The sequence below is a fragment of the Sus scrofa genome, chromosome 7, assembly GCF_000003025.6.
Source record: "Sus scrofa isolate TJ Tabasco breed Duroc chromosome 7, Sscrofa11.1, whole genome shotgun sequence".
Classification (NCBI taxonomy): Eukaryota; Metazoa; Chordata; class Mammalia; order Artiodactyla; family Suidae; genus Sus; species Sus scrofa.
Window position 1 is genome coordinate 31,361,127 of NC_010449.5, and position 21,933 is coordinate 31,383,059.

Sequence of the window (21,933 nt, forward strand, 5' to 3'; positions counted from 1 at the left end):
CAAAAGCAGACGTTGGGATAGGCGATGGCACTGGGGCCAAGATCCCGGCTCCCCGACCTCCCCGGATCAACTCGTCCGGGTCGCGGGGGGGGTGGGAGGAGTGGGCGGGGCTTCCCGGAGAGCTCCCCCCCTCCTTCCCTCTAAACTTCCCGGCACCCAGATCCGGGGCTCCAGCTCAGGCTGGACAATAGCTTGGGAACCAGCCCCCCTAGAGTGCCCCCCCCCAGTCCAGAACCAACCAACCAAACCACCTCTCCCAGCACGGCCTCCTCCCGGCGTCCGCCCGGCTTACCTGGTCCGATCTCGCGGGGGCGCTCCGGCCGGGCGGCTCCGCCGGGCCCGAGGGAGCGGAGAGGGGGGCCGGGGAAGGGGGGTCGTGGGGAGGGGGCTGGCCGGAATGTGCGGAATGAGCCGGGCTGGAGCGGGAGGCGCCGGGCGCGGAGGAGGGAGCGAGCGGGACGGAAAGTTTGTGTTGAGGAGCCGGGGCGGGGGGTGGGGGCTGCGGGGAAGGAGGAGGCGGGGCCCACAGGGGGGCGGGCACCGGCCTGGGGGGGCGGGGCCTCGTGCGGCCGCCCCCAACCGGCGCTAGTTGCTGCCCACCCCGAGGTTTCGGGACCCTGGGCGGCTCCCGGCCTCCCCGCGCCTGGGCACCCCTCTCCTCACCCGCTGGAGCAGAGCTTCCAATGTGCCTTGCACGCTGGGCCCTACTCCACTCCGCAGTCCCCCTCTGGACTTTGGGGCTCCGGCCTGGGCGGGGCCGAGGGCGGAGCTCCCGCCTCGGGGGCAGGACTCCCGTCGGTGCCGGGGCTCGGGTGCCGCGTCACTAGCAGCCCGGCAGAGCCGGGGCGCACGGGCCTCGGGGTTCCCTACCCCCATCCGAGTCCCGAGCAGTCGAGGCAGAGTGCCCTCTCCCGCCCGTGGGCCCGCCCCCCAACTCCCGGGGCCCCTGACGGGGCCCCGCCCTGGAGGCTGCGCCTGCCCTGCCCGAACCCGGTTTGTCTGGTTCTCCCCGAGAGGCTTGTTTCTCGAATTTCTCCCTTTCCCCCTCTTCCCGGGCCTCCGGGGCCCTCCCTCTCGGCCTGGCTCCCCGGGGCCCTCTCGGGGGGCGTCTCGACACCGCGAGCCCGCCGAGTTTCGGTAGGACCCGCGACGGGCGTGTGGGAGGGGACGCGGCAGCGCCGGGGGCCTGGGCCCGAGCGGGGCTGGGGAGGTGGGGAAGGGAGGCCTCCAGCCAGCCCTCCGGACCTCTCCAGCGACGGACCCCTCCCGCCGCCTCGTTCTCCGCACGCGCTGAAGAAGCACTGCGCCTCTTGGCCTAGGACGCGGCTTTATTGGGGATGTAGGTACCCGGTCTTCGTCCCCCATCACCGCCCCCTCCTCCTCCGAGCCCGCCCCAGCTCCTGGGAGCCCTAGTACGGTCCCAGAGGGGGTTAAGACAACACTGACTACTGCTCCTGGACAGGAAGTGACTGGGGCGCGGGGCGGGGGTGGTGTTGGTGAAACGGCGCAGGCTAGCTCCGCGACCAGATGTGCGGCTCCAACTCCAGATGTTCTTCATCTCCGTCCGACCTGCCGTCTGAGCTCCTCCCCTGCCTCAGCCTCTGCCAGGCTGGGCAGTGGATGGAGGTCACCCGGAGACAGTGAGGGGTCAGCCCCGGACAAGGGAGGAGTCTTCAGCGGAGGCTCTGGTGAAAGGACCCAGCAAGCCTCCACTGAATCCCTTCCCCAACGCTGGCGGGCGCTAGGGTCACTCGCAGGCCAGCTTCCCGTCGAAACTGGAGAGGGCAATGGCGAAGGCCTGCAGGGCGCACAGCGGGTACCGGTAGTCTAGGGTGAAGGCGTCCTCGGCCACGCGACCAAACTGCAGCACGATGTAGTCGGCTGTAGACACAGACAGGGGTGGGGGTGGCCCGAGACCTTCTGGGATCTCCGTCCAGGCAGACAGTAGTCCTCGCTTAGAGGGAAGTCCCCCTCCCTTGCATTGGGGCCTCAGTCTTTAGCCACCTTCTGTTATTCACCCGCCATTCCCCACTTTATGCCATTCCCCACTTTATCTCGCCCAACAAGCCCCGCCTGCCTGCAGCTTTACCACTGTAAGCCCCTGAGGGCGTGGACCCTGCCTTACCTTCTGCTGCCCAGGGCTATGCATATGACCTGCTCACACTTGTGGGAACCACTTATAAGAACCGGTCAAACTTCCTCAAGCCCAGAATCCTTCCTTTCCAACCTCTCTTGTCTTCTCCCTGTTCCTTCCTCTTCCTACCCCTACCCCAAGTCCTGTCTTAGACCACCAGCCTCATCCTTCATGGCCAGGATGAGGCCCAGGTTCCCAGCCTCAATTCCAACACCTCCCCCAGCATCCATAGGGACAGGATGTTGCTAAAAATACCCCAACCTCTGGGCAGACCAGGCTCCACCAGAAATGTGATCTGGAGAGCAGTTTTCCAAGGCCCCTGGACAGATGACACTGGGGGCACATCCCTAGGATGGAGTGGGGGCAGGGGAGACTAGCTCAGTGTTAGCCAATCCTGGGAATCTAGAGAGTTCCTGGATATAGCTTTTCATATCCAAACATCTTCATCCTAGCAAGGACCTTCACCCCAGGCTTGTAACAGGGGACATTTTTATTCAGTTGTGTTCTCCGTACATCTTGTCTCCCTAACTCTTCCGATGAGGGCAGGCATTTGACCTCACTGGAGAGAGGACCGTAGAGAAGGCACTCAGAAATGCCTGATGCATGTTTCCTACTCCTAGAAGGCAACCGTCTTGATGGGGTTAGGAGTGGGGGCTGCCTGGGTCCTCATCCCAGCTCTACCTCTTACAAGCTGTATGTACAACCTCTCTGCCTCAGTTTTCCCATCTGCCAAATAAAGGCAATAATAATAATACCTTCCTTACAGGATTGTTGAAAAGATTTAATGATTCAGTATCTGTGAAGTCCTGAGAACAGTGCATGGCCCAATGAAAGCACTGTTTAAAGGCTTAGCAAATAAATTTTGAGGGCGAGCGTAACTGCGCGGAGTTGCTGAAAGACTTTGGGTAAAGGCCTGCCCTCTCTGAGCCTCGGCATCTTCTTCGACCACATAAGGACTGGGCTGTCTGGTCTTTAAACTCCAGCAGTGCAACTGGCCCTTCACACAGCCTTGCCTCAGTATGTACTCCAGGCTCTGGTCAATGCTAGAATGAGGGCCTGGAAAGCTGAGTCCTAAACACTTGCTGGACTATGATCCTCCTGGGAGCATAGTGTCAATGTCCCCACAGAAAGCATGACCCTCCCGGATATTCTGGCTGCAGGGATAGAGGACAGCTCCTCCAGTGTGTATGTAGGTATGTGTGAGAGAGAGAGGGAGGTGAGGGTGGGAAGGCTTGAGTGAGGGTTGGGGTCCTGGAGGTGATGGGGAACAGTCTGACTTGGGGCCTCAGATACTCACGGTCATCTGCGTGGACAATCTGGAAATTCTTGACCGAGGCCTGGGTGACTCGACCTTGGAAGTTGAGGGTGTAGGAGCCAGTGTCTTCATTCCAGATGGGAGGCTTGTTGTGTAGCTCGATGAGGCTCTCCAGTGTCTTGTTCTGCCAGCGCACCAGCAGCCCATCACTGGCCTGGGGTGCCAGGATGGGGCGGTGTTAGGGAGAGGACAGTTAGGGGGTGGCTTAGGTATCGGGACAATAAGGTGGGGGCCTGGGGACCTGTGCATGCCCTTGTGTGTGTGCAGTCTGGATATCGACAACTGTGCAGGGTATCCTTGAGTGCATGTGTGGTCTCTGTGGTGTCCTGGGGGCAGGTGTACATCTGAGAGAATGGCCTTTGCTGTGGGATACCAAAGTGAAGGGCTGGAAAGTGGAAAGTAGCATCTGGCCCACAGTCAGTTCTACCCAAGGGTCTTAGGAACAGCCACATGATGGCTCCTATTAAAAGAATGACCAGGAGTTCCGATCGTGGCTCAGCAGTAACAAACCCGACTAGTATCCATGAGGACGCGGGTTTGATCCCTGGCCTCGCTCAGTGGGTTAAGGATCTGGCTTTGCCGTGAGCTGTGGTGTAGGTCGCAGACATGGCTTGGATCTAGTGTGGCTGTGGCATAGGCTGGGAACCTCCATAAGCCTGGGAACCTTCATATGCCGTGGGCGTAGCCCTAAAAAGATGTCCCCCTCCCCCGAAAAAAAAAAAAAAGCATGTCCTGGAAAAGTTTCTGGAAGGAAGGAGCAGTGTCTGTATGATGGTGCTCTTGAGAAATTTCTTTCCTGAGTTTCTTTGTCACCTGTTCATGTTCAAGGCTTGGAGTGAGTCCACTCAAGATCATGTCCTCCAAGAAGCCTCTCTGCCCCCATGTCTGATGTAGACGTCTGAGCTTCCATAACACCTCGCTCTCATCAGTTGTCCCACTGCACTGTTACAGACAGACTCAAATACCCTAACAGCAGGCACAAGTATTTCATTAATGACTGTGCCTTGGTATCCTTCACAGCAGGGTGCTGAGGATCAAGTAATTAATAAAAATCAAATAAATATAAAGTGTTATTTCGATCAGTTCCTGGCACAGAGTAAATGCCCAATTCATAGCAGATATTGTCTTGATGGTAACTGTGGTGTTGATTTTGGAGCTTCAAGTGCCTGCCTTTAATAAGTGATTGTAGAATGAGTGAGCTGTAGGAATGATGAAGAGATACCCAAAGGCGTACCGGGAGGTTCTCACCAATCCCAAACACATGTGGAAGGCACTGCTTCTGGAGGATTTGTGTATTTCAGGATGGAGGGAGCAACACAGGCTCCTAAAGCCTGGAGTCTTCCAGGGCTCATGCCCCATGGGTTGGCCAGGCCCTCTGATTACAGTGTGACTTTCCAGCCAGGAAAGATGTGTGATCAGCTGACAGGAGTATTCCTTTTCATTGTAAATGAGTAAAGTGACATCACTGTGAGTGTGGGACATGCAAGTCATCTGTCTGCGAAATCCCGGGCTCATCCTACTCGGAGTGCTAAGGAGCAGAGGGGGCTGACACGCTGAGGAAGCCACCTCTCTCCAGGTCACCCCTCCACCTTACCCTCCATCTCATCCCCCTCACACACACACACACACCAAACAACCTTTGCTTTTCAAAACAGAAGTCAAATCGTGTCACTTCTCTGCTCAAAACCCTGCTAAGGCTTCCTGTTTCTCTGAGTAAAAACCAGTTATACAGGTTCATCTGCCCTTCACTCTCACCTCCCTGACCTCATCTCCCTCCAGCCATACTGGCCACCCTGCTGTTCCTCAAACCCACCAGGCACTCTCCTGCCTCAGGGCCTTTGCACTGGCTCTTCCTCCTGATCTTTTCCTAGATATTTGCAGGCTTGCTCCTCACCTTCAAATTTCATCTTCTCAGTGAGGCCCACACTCTGACCACTGTTTTTTTGTTTTGTTTTGTTTTTGTCTTTCTGTTTTTTCTAGGGCTGCACCCGAGGCATACGGAGGTCTAATCAGAGCTGTAGCCAGCTGTACCCAGCCTAGGGGTCTAATCGGAGCTGTAGCCACCAGCCTACACCAGAGCCACAGCAATGCCAGATCCGAACCGTGTCTGCGACCTACACCACAGCTCATGGCAACGCTGGGTCCTTAACCCACTGAGCGAGGCCAGGGATCGAACCTGCAACCTCATGGTTCTTAGTCAGATTCGTTAACCACTGAGCCATGACAGGAACTCCAGTTTGTGGTTTGTTTTTTGTTTTTTTGTCTTTTTAGGGCTGAACCCGAGGCATATGGAAGTTCCCGGGCTAGGGATTGAATGGGAGCTGTAGCTGCTGGCCTACACCACAGCCACAGCAACACCAGATCCAAGCCGTGTCTGCAACCTACACCACAGCTCACAGCGAGCCAGACCCTTAGCCCACTGAGTAAGGCCAGGAATCAATACTGTGTCCTCATGGATGCCAGTCAGATTTGTTTCCGCTGAGCCATGATGGGAACTCCCTGATCACTGTATTTTATATTGAAACCTACACACACACACCCCTCATCTCCCTTCCCTCTTTGAACTTATTCTTTTTTTCCCACAGCACTTATCACCTTCTAACATGCTACACAATGAGTTTCCACTGTGGTGCAGAGGGTTAAGAAACAGACTGCAGAAGTTCCTGTCAAGGCTCAGCGGAAACAAACCTGACTAGTATCCATGAGGACGTAGGTTTGATCCCTGGCGTCGCTCAGTGGGTTAAGGGTCTGGCTTGTCGCCAGCTGTGGTGTAGGTCACAGATATGGCTTGGATTCGACCCCTAGCCTGGGAACCTCCATATGCCAAGGGTATGGCCCTAAAAGACAAACAAACAAAAAAAGAACCAGACTGCAGTGGTTTGGGTCACTGTGGAAGTGAGGGTTCGATTCCACAGCCCCTGCAATGTGTTAAAGGATCTGGTGTACAGCTCGGATTCAATGGAACTTCTTATGCCATGGGTGCGGCCATTAAAAAATATACAAATAAAAAAAACTACACAATTTACTTATTTATCACAATTATTGTCTCCTGTCTGTCTCCCTCCACTGGAAAGCCGGCTTCATGAGGGCAGATCTTTGTTTTGTCCACTAATGTCTCCAGATGCTGAGACTGATACTACAACACACTACAATCAGTATGTGTATGTTGAATGAATATATGAATGAATGATTTGATGTAAACTGAAAAAAAAAAAAACAAAAAACCCTTATTGTGCTTGTTTCCATGAATTCAGTGACAAAAACCCAGAATTCATCCCACAAGTTTGCCAGGATGAATTGGTGGTGGGGTGATGCGCTCAGTGGGTTGGGTACCGGGCAGGCTGAACGAACCCCCGCACCCCAGCTTCCCAGGGGGTGGTTCATAAGCCGGTCACGCAGGAAGCAGGGCCATCAGGGAGGTGGGGGGCTCACATTGCGGGGCCGGATAGGGACCCTCTCGTTGTCCGAGTTCATGCCAGGAATGATGACCGTCATACGCCGGGGACCTCGGAAGCCCAGCACGTTGGTTTCCTGGATGGGAGAGGCTGGTCAGGCCAGCCCCTGCCAGAGGAGGGGCCTGCCCCGGGGGACAGTGGGGTTCTCACGTAGATCACAGCTGCCAGCTCCTGCCGCAGGCTCCCCACATCGACGCTGCCGCCACGGTGGGGGTTCTTCCCGTTGTCAAAGACGGTAAAGCGGTTCCCCAGGAGGTTGGACCTGCAAGCAGGGAGGGGCTGAGGGGACTGCACACCCCTGCACCCAGACCCTCACAGCCAAGCAGCTCTGAAAGCTTCCTGTTGTGTCTTAGGACCCAGAGCAATTTATGTCTTTCTGTCCTGACTTCCCCCATGAGGCTTTTGTTTTGTTTTGTTTTGTTTTGTTTTGTTTTAATGTGGAAGTTCCCAGGATTGAACCTGCTCCACAGCAGCCCCCTGAGCAGCAGCAGTGACAAGCCCAAGACCCTGACCTTTCTGAGTCAGGAGGGAACACCCCCCATGGGGTCTTTTTAAAAGCTGGATCTAGGAGACTGGGCAGCTTTAAATCTCAGCTTCATCTCTTACTAGCTGTGTGACCCCAGGCAAGTTACTGAAACCCTTAGCTTCAACTTCCCCATCTGTAAAATAGGCACAATAACAGCATTTACCTCTTTTGGTTGATAAGAGGATTGAATGGATTCGTATTTAGATGTTACTTGGTCTGTTTGTTTGTTTGTTTTTGCTTTTTAGGGCCACACTCGGAGGTTCCCAGGCTAGGGGCTGAATCAGAGCTGTAGCTGCCAGCCTACACCACAGCCACAGCAATGCCAGATCCAAGCCATGTCTGCAACCTATACCACAGCTCACAGCGAGCCAGACCCTTAACCCACTGAGTGAGGCCAGGGATCAAACCTGTGTCCTCGTGGATGCTAGTCAGATTTGTTTCTGCTGAGCCATGATGGGAACTCCCAGAAGTTACTTGTTTTTTTGGCCTTGCCGAAGTTCCTGGGCCAGGGATCAAATTCACACTACAGCAATGACAAAGCCAGATACTTAACCACTAGGGCACCAGGGAATTCTAAGTTTCTTTAGAACTATGCCTGACACATAGGTAGGCTTTTTGTGTTTTTTAAATATGTAGATTAAAGAAATAAGCCCTGACTCAGGGATTTATTTTCCCCTCACTTCTCAAATTTGTGGTGAGAATTACATGAGCTATATAAGGAGACATAGCACAGGGTAGGTGCTAAATATTTGTTCATTCATTTGCTTAGTAAATATTTATTGAGGAGCTATGATGTGCTAGGTGCTAGGAATTCTACCGTGAATGAGACAGGCATAATCCCTGTCCATGGACTTAATGCCCTCCTCCAAGTGAGGTCCGTGGACCAGCAGTGTGGACATCACTCAGGTGCTTCTTCTTTTTTTTTTTTTTTGGCCATGCCCTTGGCATGCAGAAGTTCTGGGGCCAGGGATCAAACCAGCGCACAGCAGTGACCTGAGCCACAACAAGTGACAACACTGGATCCTTAATCACTGAGCCACCAAGGAACTCCCCTGGGTGCTTCCTAGGAATGCAGAATCTCTTAGTTCCCATTGTGGCTCAGCAGGTTACAAACACAACACAGTGTCTGTGAGGATAAGGGTTTGATCCCTGGCCTCGCTCAGTGGGTTAAGGATCTGGCATTGCCACAAGCTGTGGTGCAGTTCCCAGATGTGGCTTGGATCTGGTGTGGCTACGGCTGAGGCTTAGGCCAGGGGCTGCAGCTCTGATTTGACCCCTAGCCCGGGAACTTCCATATGCCGCAGGTGTGGCCATAAAAAGAAGAAAGAAATAGAGTCTCGATCCCAGCCCAGACCCACTGAAGCACTGTAACACGTGATCTATGCATGTCTAAGTGTGAGAGGCCCTGGGCCAGGGGACAGTTCCAGAATGTCTGATGTGGTGGGCGCTCTGCCAGGTAGAGGAGGACAGAGGGGACTGGCCACAGCCCTGTCGCTGCCCTGAGCTTCCCAGCCCCACCTCAGCTTCCCGATGAAAGTCTCCCCGGCTCGGGACAGATTGGTAGGGTCACTGGAGATGAGGTAATTGGCTGTCTTGCTCCGTTTCCGTTTCCTGCCGGCCAAAAGGAACACCTGGGGAGAAGAAGAGCGGGGAGGAACCGGCAGCTGCGGTGAGGGCGAGGGCGCGGGTTTTGGGGGGGGGGGGAGGGCCGTTTGCCCCGCGGGCCCCGCCCCCATTTTCGCTCCAGACCCTCCCTCAGCCTGGGTCGTCCCCCCCCCACCCCCGCCCCGTACCTCTCTCTCACCCACCTTCTTCTCCGTGTCCAGGTGCAGGAAGTAGGAAGGATACAGGCCCCGATCCATGCCCTTCTTGTCCCGGGTCAGCCTGCAGCGCACCGTGCGGCCCTGGGGGGCTGGCCGAAGCACGAACTCCTGGGGGTCGTCCACTTCCACGGGTGGGGATGGGGCCCTCTCCTCCTTCTGGGTCGGCACAGGGGGTGTATCAGCCCCAGGGTACTAGGTCCCCCCGCCCTCAGCAGGTCCCCAGGCCAGCAGGTCCCCAGGCCGGCAGGCCCACTCACCGCTTTCTGTTGGGGAGAGAACAGTGGCCAGCTAGGGTGCAGCCGGCCTGCCCCCAGCCAGCAGCCCCCAAGGCCACGTTAGAAGACCCTGGCGAGCTCCGTGCTTTTTTACTATTTTGTTTAGCTTGTGGTTAAGAGCCCAGGTTCTGGAGCCAGACAACCTGGGTTCAAATCCTGGTTCCACCACTAACTAACTGCCTGTCATGTTTGATAAGTTTTTTTGTTTTTTTTTGTCTTTTGCCATTTGTTGGGCTGCTCCTGAGGCATATGGAGGTTCCCAGCTAGGGGTCTAATCGGAGCTGTGATACCAGCCTACGCCAGAGCCACAGCAACGCGGGATCCGAGCCGCATCTGCGACCTACACCACAGCTCACGGCAACACCAGATCGTTAACCCACTGAGCAAGGGCAGGGACCGAACCCGCAACCTCATGGTTCCTAGTCGGATTCGTTAACCACTGCGCCACGACGGGAACTCCTGTTAAGTTTTTTTGTTTGTTTTTTGTTTTTGGCCGTCCAGCGGCTATGTGGTTCCCGGTCCAGGAACCAGATCCCAGCCTTAGTCTTGACCTAAGACTAAAGCCTCAGCTGTGGCAGTGCTGGATCCTTACCCCACTGTGTCTGGCGGGGGATCAGCCTCGCAGTGCTCTCAAGAGGCCACCGATCCTGTTGCACCACAGCGGGAACTCCACGTTTGTTAAGTTTTAAGCATACTGTGACTCAAAAAAAGATTGTGCCCGTGACATTCAGAAGTTCCTGGGCCAGGGATCAAACTCACACTACAGCAGTGACAACCGGATCCTTAATAGCTGAAAACTCAGCATTTTTTCATCTGAGAAGTATGTGGGTGGGGGTGGATACTTGGGACAGACCTTGCTTAATTTATATATTTAACAGATGCTCATGTGAAGTCTCCCAGTGTGCCAATGTTCTAAGCACTTTCCAAATATTAACTCAATCCTCTTATCTATAACTATTGAGGTAGGTGTCTTACTTTACAGGTGAAGAAACTGAGGCTCATGGGAGTTCCCATTGTGGTGCTGCAGAAACGAATCCAACTAGCATCCATGAGGATGCAGGTTCGATCCCTGGCCTCGCTCAGTGGATTGGGGATCCTGCATTGCCATTAGCTGTGGTGTAGGTTGCAGACTCAGCTCAGATCTGGCGTGGCTGTGGCTGGGGCTGTGTTCCCTAGCCTGGGAACTTTCATGTGCCGCAAGTGCGGCCTGAAAAAGAAAAAGAAAAAGAAAAAGAAAAAAAAGAAACTGAGACTCAGAGAGGTTAAATAACTTGCCCAGGTTCACGCAGCTCCTAAGGCTGCCCAATTTCCTTTTTGACCCCAAGCTTTTAGAAAGACCTTCCATCATGGAAGCTCTCAGGGGGTGAACCGAGGTAAGGCTGAAGGTATAGGATGCATCTGGTGTTGCAGAAGTGTTAGCTACTACTATTATCATAGCTGATGGTAAATACTCAAAGAATGTAGTAACCAACCTCCAAGGTGGTCCCCAAAGACCCCTATTTCCTGGAACTTATGCCATTGTGTAGTTCCCCCCTATCACGTCAGGGTTGGGTTTTGTGACCAATAGGATATGGCAGAAGGGATAAGCGGATAGGCGGTTACTTCAAAGGCTAAGTCATAGAGATATTATGGCTTCTGCCATGCTCTATATCTCTTAGCCACTCTTGGGTTCTGGGGCAAGTTGGTTGCCATGTCATAAGGACACTCAAGCAGCCCTGTGGAGAGGCCTCTAGCCAACAATCATGGCAGTGAACCATTTTAGAAATGGATCTTCCATATCCAGTTAAGCTTTCAGAATGACCACAGCCCCAGCTGACATCCTGACTGAAAACTCATGGGAGACCCTGAACCAGAACTATCCTCGCTAAGCCACTCTTAGATTTCTGAAAAGAAATTAAGAAAATAAATTGTTGTCTTCAGACACGAAGTTTTGGGCTGGTTTGTTATAGTGCAATACACAGTCAATACAATGAATGAATAAATAAGCCCGTTTTGCTCACTGAAAAACTCTTAATAACTATTTGGTTGCATTAGGCCCTAGGGTGGCCTGGTGACCCTACTGTTGCACTTTCTGTTCTCACAAACCTAGTGCCCTTTGCCCTCATGTTCTGTCCCTCACAAGAGGGGGAACCAAGACTCTAACCCCAACTTTCCCAGCAGGAGAGAGAAGGAACTGCCACCTTGAGGATTAAACACTATCTGGGAACCACTAAGAAACCCTGATGTGCTGTGGTTGCCCATTTTTGCTGAGGGCAGTTTTGTGTGTTGGGTGAGGCTGGTATTGGGAAGAGAGCCTTTTGCCTCTGGGTAAGTGGGCATCTCTTCACCTTAGGCTGCTCAGAAGAAGCTTGGGAAACTCAGGACTATGTTTGGAATGTGGTATGGAGAAAGCCAGAACTCACAGAAACATTTCTATGGTGGTGAATGTCAAGGGCCTACTTACTGTATTGAAGGCTGTACTGCCCTTACAGTCCTCCTAGGAGTTAATACACTGGCCTTTCAGTTTATACATCAGTATCTGGTGACCATGGCTACTGTGAATCAGTCCCCCAAGCCCTGACTGCTCCTGTACAAAGGGATAAACCCACAAAGCTAAGACCCCGGCCCTGCCCTTAGGGTGATCTTTCCACTTGCGGAAACATGTTTCTCAAAGATTTTCATCACTTTCTCTCTCCAGTTGGACCTCTCTCTCCTGATTTCTCCAGCCTGCACATGTTGGTACTTGCGACCTGTTTGTGAGTAGGGAAAATATTCAAAATGTTTAACGACACGTTCTGCCCATGGAGAATGCCCAGACAGAATGGACACCAGTAGGTCTTGAGGAGGGCCCTGGAGGGCCTTCATGGCCAGTGTTGACTCTGTGGTTGCTGGAGAGTTTAATTGCTTGAAGGTTGGGAGGTCCTGGGTGGGAGAGCAGAAAGCACTCTGAGGAGAATCTCAGAGCAGCAGGGTGGAAATATTTTAAAAACTCCTTTATCTGGCTGTCAGTGTACTCGAGGGTGTGTGCACAGGTGTCTGTCTGCCTGTGTTCTACTTCCCTGGTAGAAAATGTGTGTCTTGGAGTTCCCTGGTGGCTCACAGAGTTAAGGATCTGGCATTGTCACTGCTGTGGGGTCACTGCTGTGGTGCGGATTCGATTCCTGGCTGGGAACTTCTGCACATTATGGGTGTGCCAAAAGAAAGAAAGAAAGAAAATGTGTCTCTTTGAGTGGGGACCACAAGAGCACCTCGGGCTGTGTCTGATGGTTAGGCTGTGGGGAGAGGGCTCAGAGCAGATGACAGAAGACCCCCCAGGTGGCCAGTCCCCACCTGGTGACCCCATAAGTGCCTCTTCTGTTCCCACAAGGACGGTCCTCTTTTCCTCACATCCTGTCACCAGAGAAGGAGCCAAGATTCTAGCCCCAAGTGGCCCCACAGCCCCAGCCCAAGAAGTTTCGCACTCCAGGCCCCCAGACCCAGGCCCTGCCTGAAGGGGCCTCGCCCTCTCCCCTCTAGGCTCCAACCTTTTTGCCTTTTCCTTTTGCTTTGCCCTTCTGATTGCTGTTCTTGGTCATCACAGCCGCCGCCTCTTCCTCTTCATCCTCTTCCTCCTTCCTCTCCTCCTCCGAGCCTTTGGCAAGGCCTGGGCCTGGAGGAGGAGCAAGCCTGTTAACCCCTTACCCTGGCGGAGTGCACGAAGCCTCACTCGGAATCTTCTCACAACCACAAGAGAGCAACCCCCTGTTACTGTGATCAGAAAGTAATAACGATAAAAAAAATGAGACAAAAGCACTTACTCATGAAACAAACACACATTTTGAAATCAAATTTATGGTTACAAAAGGGGAAACCATGACAGGGAGAGGGATAAGCTGGGGGGACTGGGATTGGCATATACACACTACTACGTATAGAACAGATAACTGACAAGGACCTGCTGAACCGCACAGGGAAATCTACTCAGTATTCTGTAATAACCCGTATGGGAAAAATGAATGGAGATATAGATATAGATAGATATAGATATATATCCGATATAAGTAAATCATTTATATATTATATATAACCGACTTACTTTGCTGTACACCTGAAACTAATACATTATAAGTAAACTGTACTCTAATAAAATTTAAATAATTTTTTTTTTTAAAGAAAGTAGTAGCTTCAGAAAGTGCCCTTAGGAGTTCCCATTGTAGCTCAGTTGTAACGAACCCAACTAGTATCCATGAGGACAGGAGTTTGATCCCTGGCCCTGCTCAGTGGGTTAAGAACCTGGCATTGCTGTTGCTGTGGCATAGGCTGGCAGCTATGGCTCTGATTTGGCCCCTAGCCTGGCAACTTCCATATGCTGCGGGTGTGGCCCCCAAAAGACAAAAAAATTTTAAAAATAAAAAAAGTGCTTTTAGCTGCCCAAGGCCACACGGATATTAAAGTGGAGGTCAAGGTGCCCCCAAGTCTTCTGACTTCAGAACCCGTGCTCCTTATCTCATGCTGCACCCCTGCTCCCCACACCCACAACTGCCTCTGGATGTCACGGCACCTGAGGCCCCTGCCACCCACCTTTCTTCTTGCGAGGTTTCTCCGCTGGGCCAGCGCCCCCAACCAGAAACATGGCTGCTGGCGTCTTCCTCGTTGCTCTGGTCGGGCTCACTGCGTGGTCCTTGTCAGCCTCCCCGGCCCCTGTGTGTGTGGATATGAAGGGGTCACAAACCCCCACCACACTCAGAGGCCCTTGTTCCTCCACAGTCCGAGCTTACCTTTCTTCCTCGTCTTTCTCATCTTGGTCCCTTCCCCCGCTGGCACGTCCTTCTTCTTAATGCGCAGAGGTTTCAGTGGGGGGACAGGGCTTTCCAGGTCCCCTGGAAATGGAGGTCAGGGTTAGACAGAGAAGAGCCACCTTCCAATCCACTCATTGTCCTTTCAGTCCCCAGGGAGGCCCAGAGCACCTTTTGCTCATCTTGGTTTGGTTTTGTCTTTAAATCATTGTATTATAGTTGATTTACAATGTTCTGTCAACTTCTGCTGTACAGCAAAGTGACCCGTCATAGATAAACATACACACTCTTTTTCTTTCTTTCTTTTTTTTTTTTTAGGGCCACACCCACGGCACATGGAGGTTCCCAGGCTAGGGGTCCAATCAGAGCTGTAGCCACTGGCCTATGCCAGAGCCACAGCAACGCAAGATCTGAGCCACGTCTGCCACCTACACCACAGCTCATGGCAACACCGGATCCTTAACCCACTGAGGGAGGCCAGGGATCAAACCTGCACCCTCACGGATGCTAGTCAGGTTCGTTAACCGCTGAGCCACGACGGGAACTCCTATCCACTCTTTTTCTCATATTATCTTCCATCATGTTCTATCACAAGGGATTGTATAGAGTTCCCTGGGCTATACAGCAGGACCTCACTGCTTATCCATTCTAAATGTAATGGTTTGTGCTCATCTTGTTTTTAACCCTGAGTCCAATAAGGGCTGGAGGAACACCAGCAACTTAATAAGTAGTTATTTATGAATGAATGAATTCATGTATGCTAGGTCTTGTAACTGAGCCTCTGAATTCCAGCTCCCACCCCATCTCCCCCAGAAAACCTCCTCTGCTCAGTGCTACAGACCATGCTCTCTCCCTCCTGAGAGGCCCCAAGGTCCTAGCTACATGTCCACATTTAGCTATGTGTCCCCAGAGGGCAAGGTACCCCAGCCAGGGAGACATCACAGCTTTTACCATTGATTGATTTTTACCTGAATCACTTTGATATGTTTGTAAAAATTATAACAGCAATTCCTATTGAGTTAAAAACAAACTAGGAAAAAAAAAAAAAATCAGGAGTTCCCATCATGGCTCAGTGGTTAACGAACCCGACTAAGAACCATGAGGTTTCGGGTTCAATCCCTGGCCTTGCTCAGTGGGTTAAGGATCTGGTGTTGCCGTGAGCTGTGGTGTAAGTTGCAGACATAGGTCAGATCTAGTGCTACTGTGGCTGTGGTGTAGGCCGCTGGCTACAGCTCCGATTGGACCCCTAGCCTGGGAACCTCCACATGCCGCGGGCACGGCCCTAAAAAGACAAAACAAAACGAAACAAACAAAGACTGTTGGAGGGAAGAAACCACCACAGGGAAAAACTCTTGGGTCCAGACAAGTTTTGTTTTTGTTTTGTTTTGTTTTGTTTTGTTTTTTTTGTCTTTTTAAGGCCACACCTGTGGCGTATGGAAGTTCCCAGGCTAGGAGTCGAATTGGAGCTGCAGCTGCTGGCCTACACCACAGCCACAGCAATGCCAGATCCAAGCCATGTCTGTAATCTATACCACAGCTCATGGCAACATCAGATCCTTAAGCCACTGAGTATAAAGCCAGGAAAGAAACCTGTATCCTCAGGGATGCTAGTCAGATTCATTTCCGCTGAGCCACGATGGAAACTCCCAGGTTAGCTTTTTGATGTCTCAACTCCTGTGTATCCATGAGACCCCAGGCCTCTCAGGGGCAAGGCTAGTTGTATGTGTCTCTTTGTCCCCTCTGTGCCCTCAACACCTACCCTTTGAACCCTGGGCCTTGGCCTTCTTCTCCTTAATGTCCGTGGAAGCCTTCTCTTTGGGGGGCTTCTTGGAAGGCAGATGGAGTTTCTCTTTCTTTTCCTCTTCCTCTTCCTCTTCAAGGTCCTCCTCTTCCTCCTCATCCCCTGTAGGTAGAAACTCCTCATAATGGGGGCTGGGGTGGCCCCTGTGATCTGGGGAGACCCGTCTCTCCAGCTTGCTGGGAGGTGGTGAAGGAGGCCATGGGTAGGAGGCTCCCCTTCTGGAACAGAAACAAGAGGAAGAATGGCGTTTCAGCACCTTCCCCAAAAAAGGCGGTGACCCCAAAGTTTTCCAAAATCTACAAGTCAGGAGAGGGAGCTGGAGTTGGCCGGGGGGGGGGGGGGAAGAAGCTGGGGGCCTGGCAATCCTGTTCCGGGAAAACGCCCTTCTCTGCGGGTCCTCCCTCTCTCTCAGGGACCCTCAGCTCCTCCCCGCCTCTCCTGGCATCCTTCACTATCCCCCCGGAATGAGACACCTGCGCTGTGTCTCCCACTCCCTGCTGCCCTGTCCTTGTCTGACTGTTTCTGACCTTCAGCCAGACCCCGTCTGACCTACCTCTGGCCCCTCTCTGTAGCTTAAAGCAAAAAACTCTTACTCTGTGCCTCGGTTTCCTCATCCGGAAAATGGGAGCAAGAGCAGGAGCATAAGGGTTTTTCTAGCTCAGACTCAGGGCCAGAGTTTTCCGCCTCTTCGCCTGCTGCTCCTGCCCGGCCCCTCCCCCGGCCCCGCCAGCCGTCCCTTTAGTCGCTCCGGCCTCTCTCACCTTCCTCGGCGTCTGGGAAGCGGGCTACCAGGAAGGTGTCGCGGGGGTCGCGCTTCTTGGCCTCGGGGTCCCTGAGGAACTTGGTGTAGTCCGTCCGCGGCGCCCGGGGCTCGGCGGGAGGCCGCGGCCGCCCCCTCCGTCCGGCTGAGCCGAGATGCGCCGCCCGATCAGGAGGGAGGCCGCCTCCTCTTCCGACGGCGCCCCACTCGCTCTCGGCTCCTCCTCCTGGGGGCTCTCCTGGGCTCTGTTTCCACCTTGGACACCCCTCCCCCGGCTTTCATTCCTCCCTCCAGTCCCTGCACCCCCCAGCTCAACCCCGCCCCCATCCAGTTTCTCCAGCCCCCCACCCCACTCCTGACCCCAAGGGAAGGTTCCCGGACTCAGGGACACCGTCACCCGCTCTTGGGTCCTTTCCTCTCCCGACCCTCACCCTGGGGGCCCCGCGGCTCGGCCCCTCGCCCGCCTCCAGATCTCCGGGGCTTGGATCCTGTGGGCCCGGGGGACTCTGGGGCCTCGGTCTTCTTCTTCCTCAACTTCTGTCTCTGCGGGGTTGGCGTCAAGAGGAGGGAGAGGACAGAAAGGGGGGCTCCGAGGGCTGCCCAGCCCCCTCTAATCTCTTGAGCCGCCAGAAATAACCTCGGCTTATCCCGAGGGGAGCCAGGCCCCTTCTTGCCTGGAACAATTGTGAGGAACAATGACCCCCTCCCATGCATCATGGCCACCTCCAGTGTCCCAGAGCCCCAGTTCCTCCCCCGACACCCTATGCCCCCCCCTTCCCTGCAAAAACAAAACAAAGCAAAACAAAAACCTCCAGGGAAGCCGCAACCCTCAGTGGGTGCTGACGGAACCGCCCCACTCCCAGACCCCCTGTCCTGCCTGGGTTTACAGTTGGGGGCTCCCTCCACCTGCTTCCCAAGAGGGGGTGACATACCGGCTTGGTGTGCTGCTGGACCTCCGGGCTCCGGCCTTCCTCCTCGGGCCCACTGAGGGTCACAAAGGAATCAGTCTGTCTGCCGCCCCCTTGTTTCCTTCCCCTCCCCAAACCCTCCATCTGGATCCCCCAGGGTTCAGGTAGGATGATGTGGGGGCTTCCAGACCTGTCAGAAGCCCACACCTCTCGGAGGGTGTCATCCTGCAGTGGCATGGCGCCTTCACCTCCCCGAACTCTCTCTGGCCACCCTGCAGCCCTAGAGCCTCCCTGCCCCCCACTTCCACAGATAATCCAGGCTCATCCACCCCCCCACCTCCGGCTGGCTCAAGATGGTGGCAGCACTGCGGGAGGTGCTTCTGCCCAGAACCAACCCCCTGGGAGGGAAGAGGCTGAACTCTCTGGTTCTCAGATCCCCAGCAGCCCAAGGGTGGCATGGCTGTGCCCAGTCCCCGACACCCTGAGCTTTGGGTGAAAGATGCTGGTTTGTATTTTGTTGGTGGTAAATAGGGCGTGGGAAGAAAATATGAGGTCAGATCCTGTATTTATCTCTTTTTTTTATTTTTAACAACTCTTTTCATTTTTTTGGTTGCACAGGCAGCCCATGGAAGTTGCTGGGCCAGGATCTAACCCTCACTCACCACAGAAATGATCCAAGCCACTGCAGTGACAACACCAGATTCTTAACCTGCTGCACCATGTAAAGGAAATTCACATGTATGAATACTTTATAAAGAAATATGCCTGTGAGTTCCCAATGTGGCATAGCGGGATAAGGATTGGCGTCTTTGCAGTGCCAGGACACAGGTTTGAGTCCTGGCCGGCATGGTGGGTTAAAGGATCTGGCATTGCTGCAGCTGCAGCGAACAAACAAACAAAAAACAAAACTCATTTTTCCAGTTGACACCTTTGCTCAAAAATTGTCACTGGGTCCCAACTGCCTCAGGATCAAGTTTAAGTATGCTGGGATGACATTCAAGATGCTTCCTGGTCTGGCTCCAATCTGCCTTTCTTTTTTAATTAATCTTTTTTTTTATTTGTTGGCTGTACCTGAAGCATGTGGAAGTTCCCAGGCCAGGGATCAAACACGTGCCACAGCAGTGACGTCAGATCCTTAAACCATCAAGCCTCAAAGGAACTTCTTTTTTTTTTAATTAATTAAATTTATTTATTTATTTACCAATCTGACTTTCTAACTACGGGGCTGTCCCAAACCCTGCCCTCCATCCAGCCACATAGGTTTCCTTGCTGCCTTGATATTTTCTCTCCTCTAGGACTTCGCTCAAGCTCTTCCCTCCCAGAATGCCCTCCCTACTCCATGAAACCCACCCAACTCTAGGAACTTCCCCTTGCAGCTCAGAGGTAATGAACCCGACTAGCATCCATGAGGACGTGGGTTTGATCCCTGGCCTCACGTAGTGGGTTAGATAGGGCATTGCTGTGAGTTGTGGTGTAGGTCACAGACCTGGCTCAGATCTGGCGTTGCTGTGGCTGTGGTGTAGGCTAGCAGCTGCAGCTCCAATTCGACCCCTAGCCTGGGAACTTCTATATGCCGCCATATAAAAAGCAAAACAAAACCAAAAACCCACCCAACTCTAAATAGCCCTCAAGTCCCCACCTCCAGGATTCCTTACCCTCATCTGCCTCTGAATGTGTAATAACCATAACAGCATTTATTGACCACCTACTGTGTGTCAGACTCTTGTTCCCATTCTCACTCCACCTTTACAATAATATTTATGAGGCAGACCTTAACACCCTGATATTAAAGGTGAGGAAACTCACGGCTGAGAGTCAGTCAACAAGTATTTCCTAGGCACGACTTTGCGTCAAACGGAACCGGTTATATGGTGTAAGACGTGATCCCTGCCCTCATGGAGCTTCCGGTCGTGCGAGGAAGACAGATGGGAAAGCCATCAATACAAATTAGTTAGGATGATCTCATTATTATTAACTGTAATAAATGCCAAGAAGGAAAAGAACCGGCTTCCATGAGAATAGAGGAGGGCCAGTCCGGATGGAGAGGACGGACAGATCTGTCTGAAAGAGCCATTTTAACCGATGTCTGAAGGGATTTACAAGCCCAGGAAAGAGAATGTTCCAGATAAAAGTTACAGCCAAAGAACTGGGCACCATGGGGCAGTACAGCCCTCATCAGCCAGGACAAATGTGGCCTAAGAAGTGCCCTTCAGAGGGTTCCCGAGAATCATCAACCCCAAAAAAATCCTCGCCAAGAACCGCAGGGCGCCTGGGTCTCAGCAGGCTGTAAACGCAGCATCTGAGTTCTAACCCTGCTCAGGCCCCAGGGACAGGTCTCCACATCTCTTGCCCACTGTTCAGAAAATCAAAAGTCTCTGCACTGGAATTTGGGAGAGGTGTGGGTGGGGCTTCGGCCAACATCAGAGATGAATGCTGCTTCGGACTGGGGCGCAGATTTAAGCAGCAGAAGCATGTCTTTTTAGGGCCACACCCAAGGCATATGGAGGTTCCCAGGCTAGGGGTCTAATCAGCGCTGTTGCCGCCAGCCTACACCACAGCCACAGCAACGCCAGATCCAAGCCTCATCTGCGACTTACAGCACAGCTCACGACAACACCAGATCCTTAACCCACTGAGCGAGGCCAGCGATCGAACCCGAAACCTTATTGTTCCTAGTCGGATTCGTTTCCTCTGTGCCACAACGGGAACTCCAGAAGCTTTTTTTTTTGGCCGTGCCTGCGGCACGTGAAGTTCCCAGATCAAGGATTGAACCTGAGCAGAGACAATGACAGGCCTCTAACCTACAGGTCACCAGGGAACTCCACAAAATGTCCGTTTACTTGCTTTTTTCCCCCTTTGTCAGCTACATATGGAAGTTCCTGGGCCAGGGATCAAGTCTGAGCCAAAGCTGCTGTTTATGTCACAGCTGCAGCAATGCTGGATTCTTAACCCACTGCACTACAGTGGGAACTCTCTTTACTTGCTTTTTTTTCATATTCTGAAGGTTCTCATGAATCAGTACTGTCTTCATAACAGTTGAACATGGCAGCTTTACAATATTGAAGAATTGACATGACTTAAACTTGTGCATAAGTAGGTGTGGACATAACTCGTGAAGCAAAACTTGTGGGCAACTCGTGGGATATTGGATGCTATTTTGAGAACAGTTTAGTTTTTCTAAAAATAGTATAAGATGGATAAAAGAAGCCCCAGGGGTTCCCTGGTGGCTCATCGGGTTAAGAACCCAACTAGTATCCATGAGGATGAGTGTTCCATTCCTGGCCTTGCTTAGTGGGTTAAGCATCCAGTGTTGCCACAAGCTGCGGTGTAGGTAGAAGATGTGGCTCGGATCTGGTGTTGCTGTGGCTGTGGCAATGGCAGCTCTAATTCCACCCCTAGCCTGGGAACTTCCATATGCCTTGGGTGCAGCTCTAAAAAGACAAAAAATTAAAACAGAAAATTTCTCAATTGAGAACTATGTCTAGATACTCATGTTGCAACAGAAGAAATGGTGGGGGAAAAACTGTAATTGTAATGTATACATGTAAGGATAACCTGACCCCCTTGTTGTACAGTGGGAAAATAAAATAAAAAAAAAAAAAAAGAAAATTTCTCAAGCCATTTGTTTAAAATTTGGATATTTAATAAGTGTTAACTATATTTGCCTTTACATTTTTTTTTCTTTCTTTTTTTGGCCTTCCCGAGGCATATGGCGTTCCCAGGCTAGGGATCAGATCCAAGCCACAGTTGTGACCTATGCAGCTGTGGCAACACCAGATCCTTAACCCACTGTGCTGGCCAGGATGGAAATTGTGTCCCAGCTCCAGAGAGGCCACTGATTCCACTGTGCCACAGCAGGAACTCCTTAAATTTTAACACATAATTTTGAATATGTTAGAAGAAAAGTCACTCTTCAAAACTACATGAGAAATAATTTTATTTATTTAAAAAATTTATTTCATTTTATTTTATTTTTTATGGCTGCACCTGCAGCACATGGAAGTTCCCTGGCCAGGGACAGAACCCATGCCTCCACAACAACCTGAACTGCTGTAGTCAGAGTCTCAACCCACTGTGTCACAGTGGGAACTCCAAAAAATAATTTTAATTAAAAAGTTGAATTAGTTACTTTTTTTCTTTTTTGTCTTTTGAGGGCCGAACCCAAGGCATGTGGAATTCCCC

At 52.5% G+C, this 21,933-nt stretch overlaps 1 protein-coding gene across 1 annotated transcript; it reads right to left on the reverse strand.

Moving 5' to 3' along the window:
* Window positions 1,544-18,822, reverse strand: TULP1 (tubby like protein 1). Its single transcript, XM_021098631.1, has 13 exons — window positions 17,308-18,822; window positions 16,845-16,988; window positions 16,042-16,185; window positions 14,265-14,366; window positions 14,068-14,187; window positions 13,032-13,156; window positions 9,511-9,516; window positions 9,239-9,409; window positions 8,949-9,061; window positions 7,055-7,166; window positions 6,882-6,980; window positions 3,432-3,603; window positions 1,544-1,881 (listed from the first exon to the last, which is right to left on the reverse strand). The coding sequence occupies exons 1-13, from the start codon at window positions 17,771-17,773 to the stop codon at window positions 1,748-1,750; spliced, it is 1,908 nt and encodes a 635-aa protein (XP_020954290.1). The 5' UTR covers window positions 17,774-18,822; the 3' UTR covers window positions 1,544-1,747.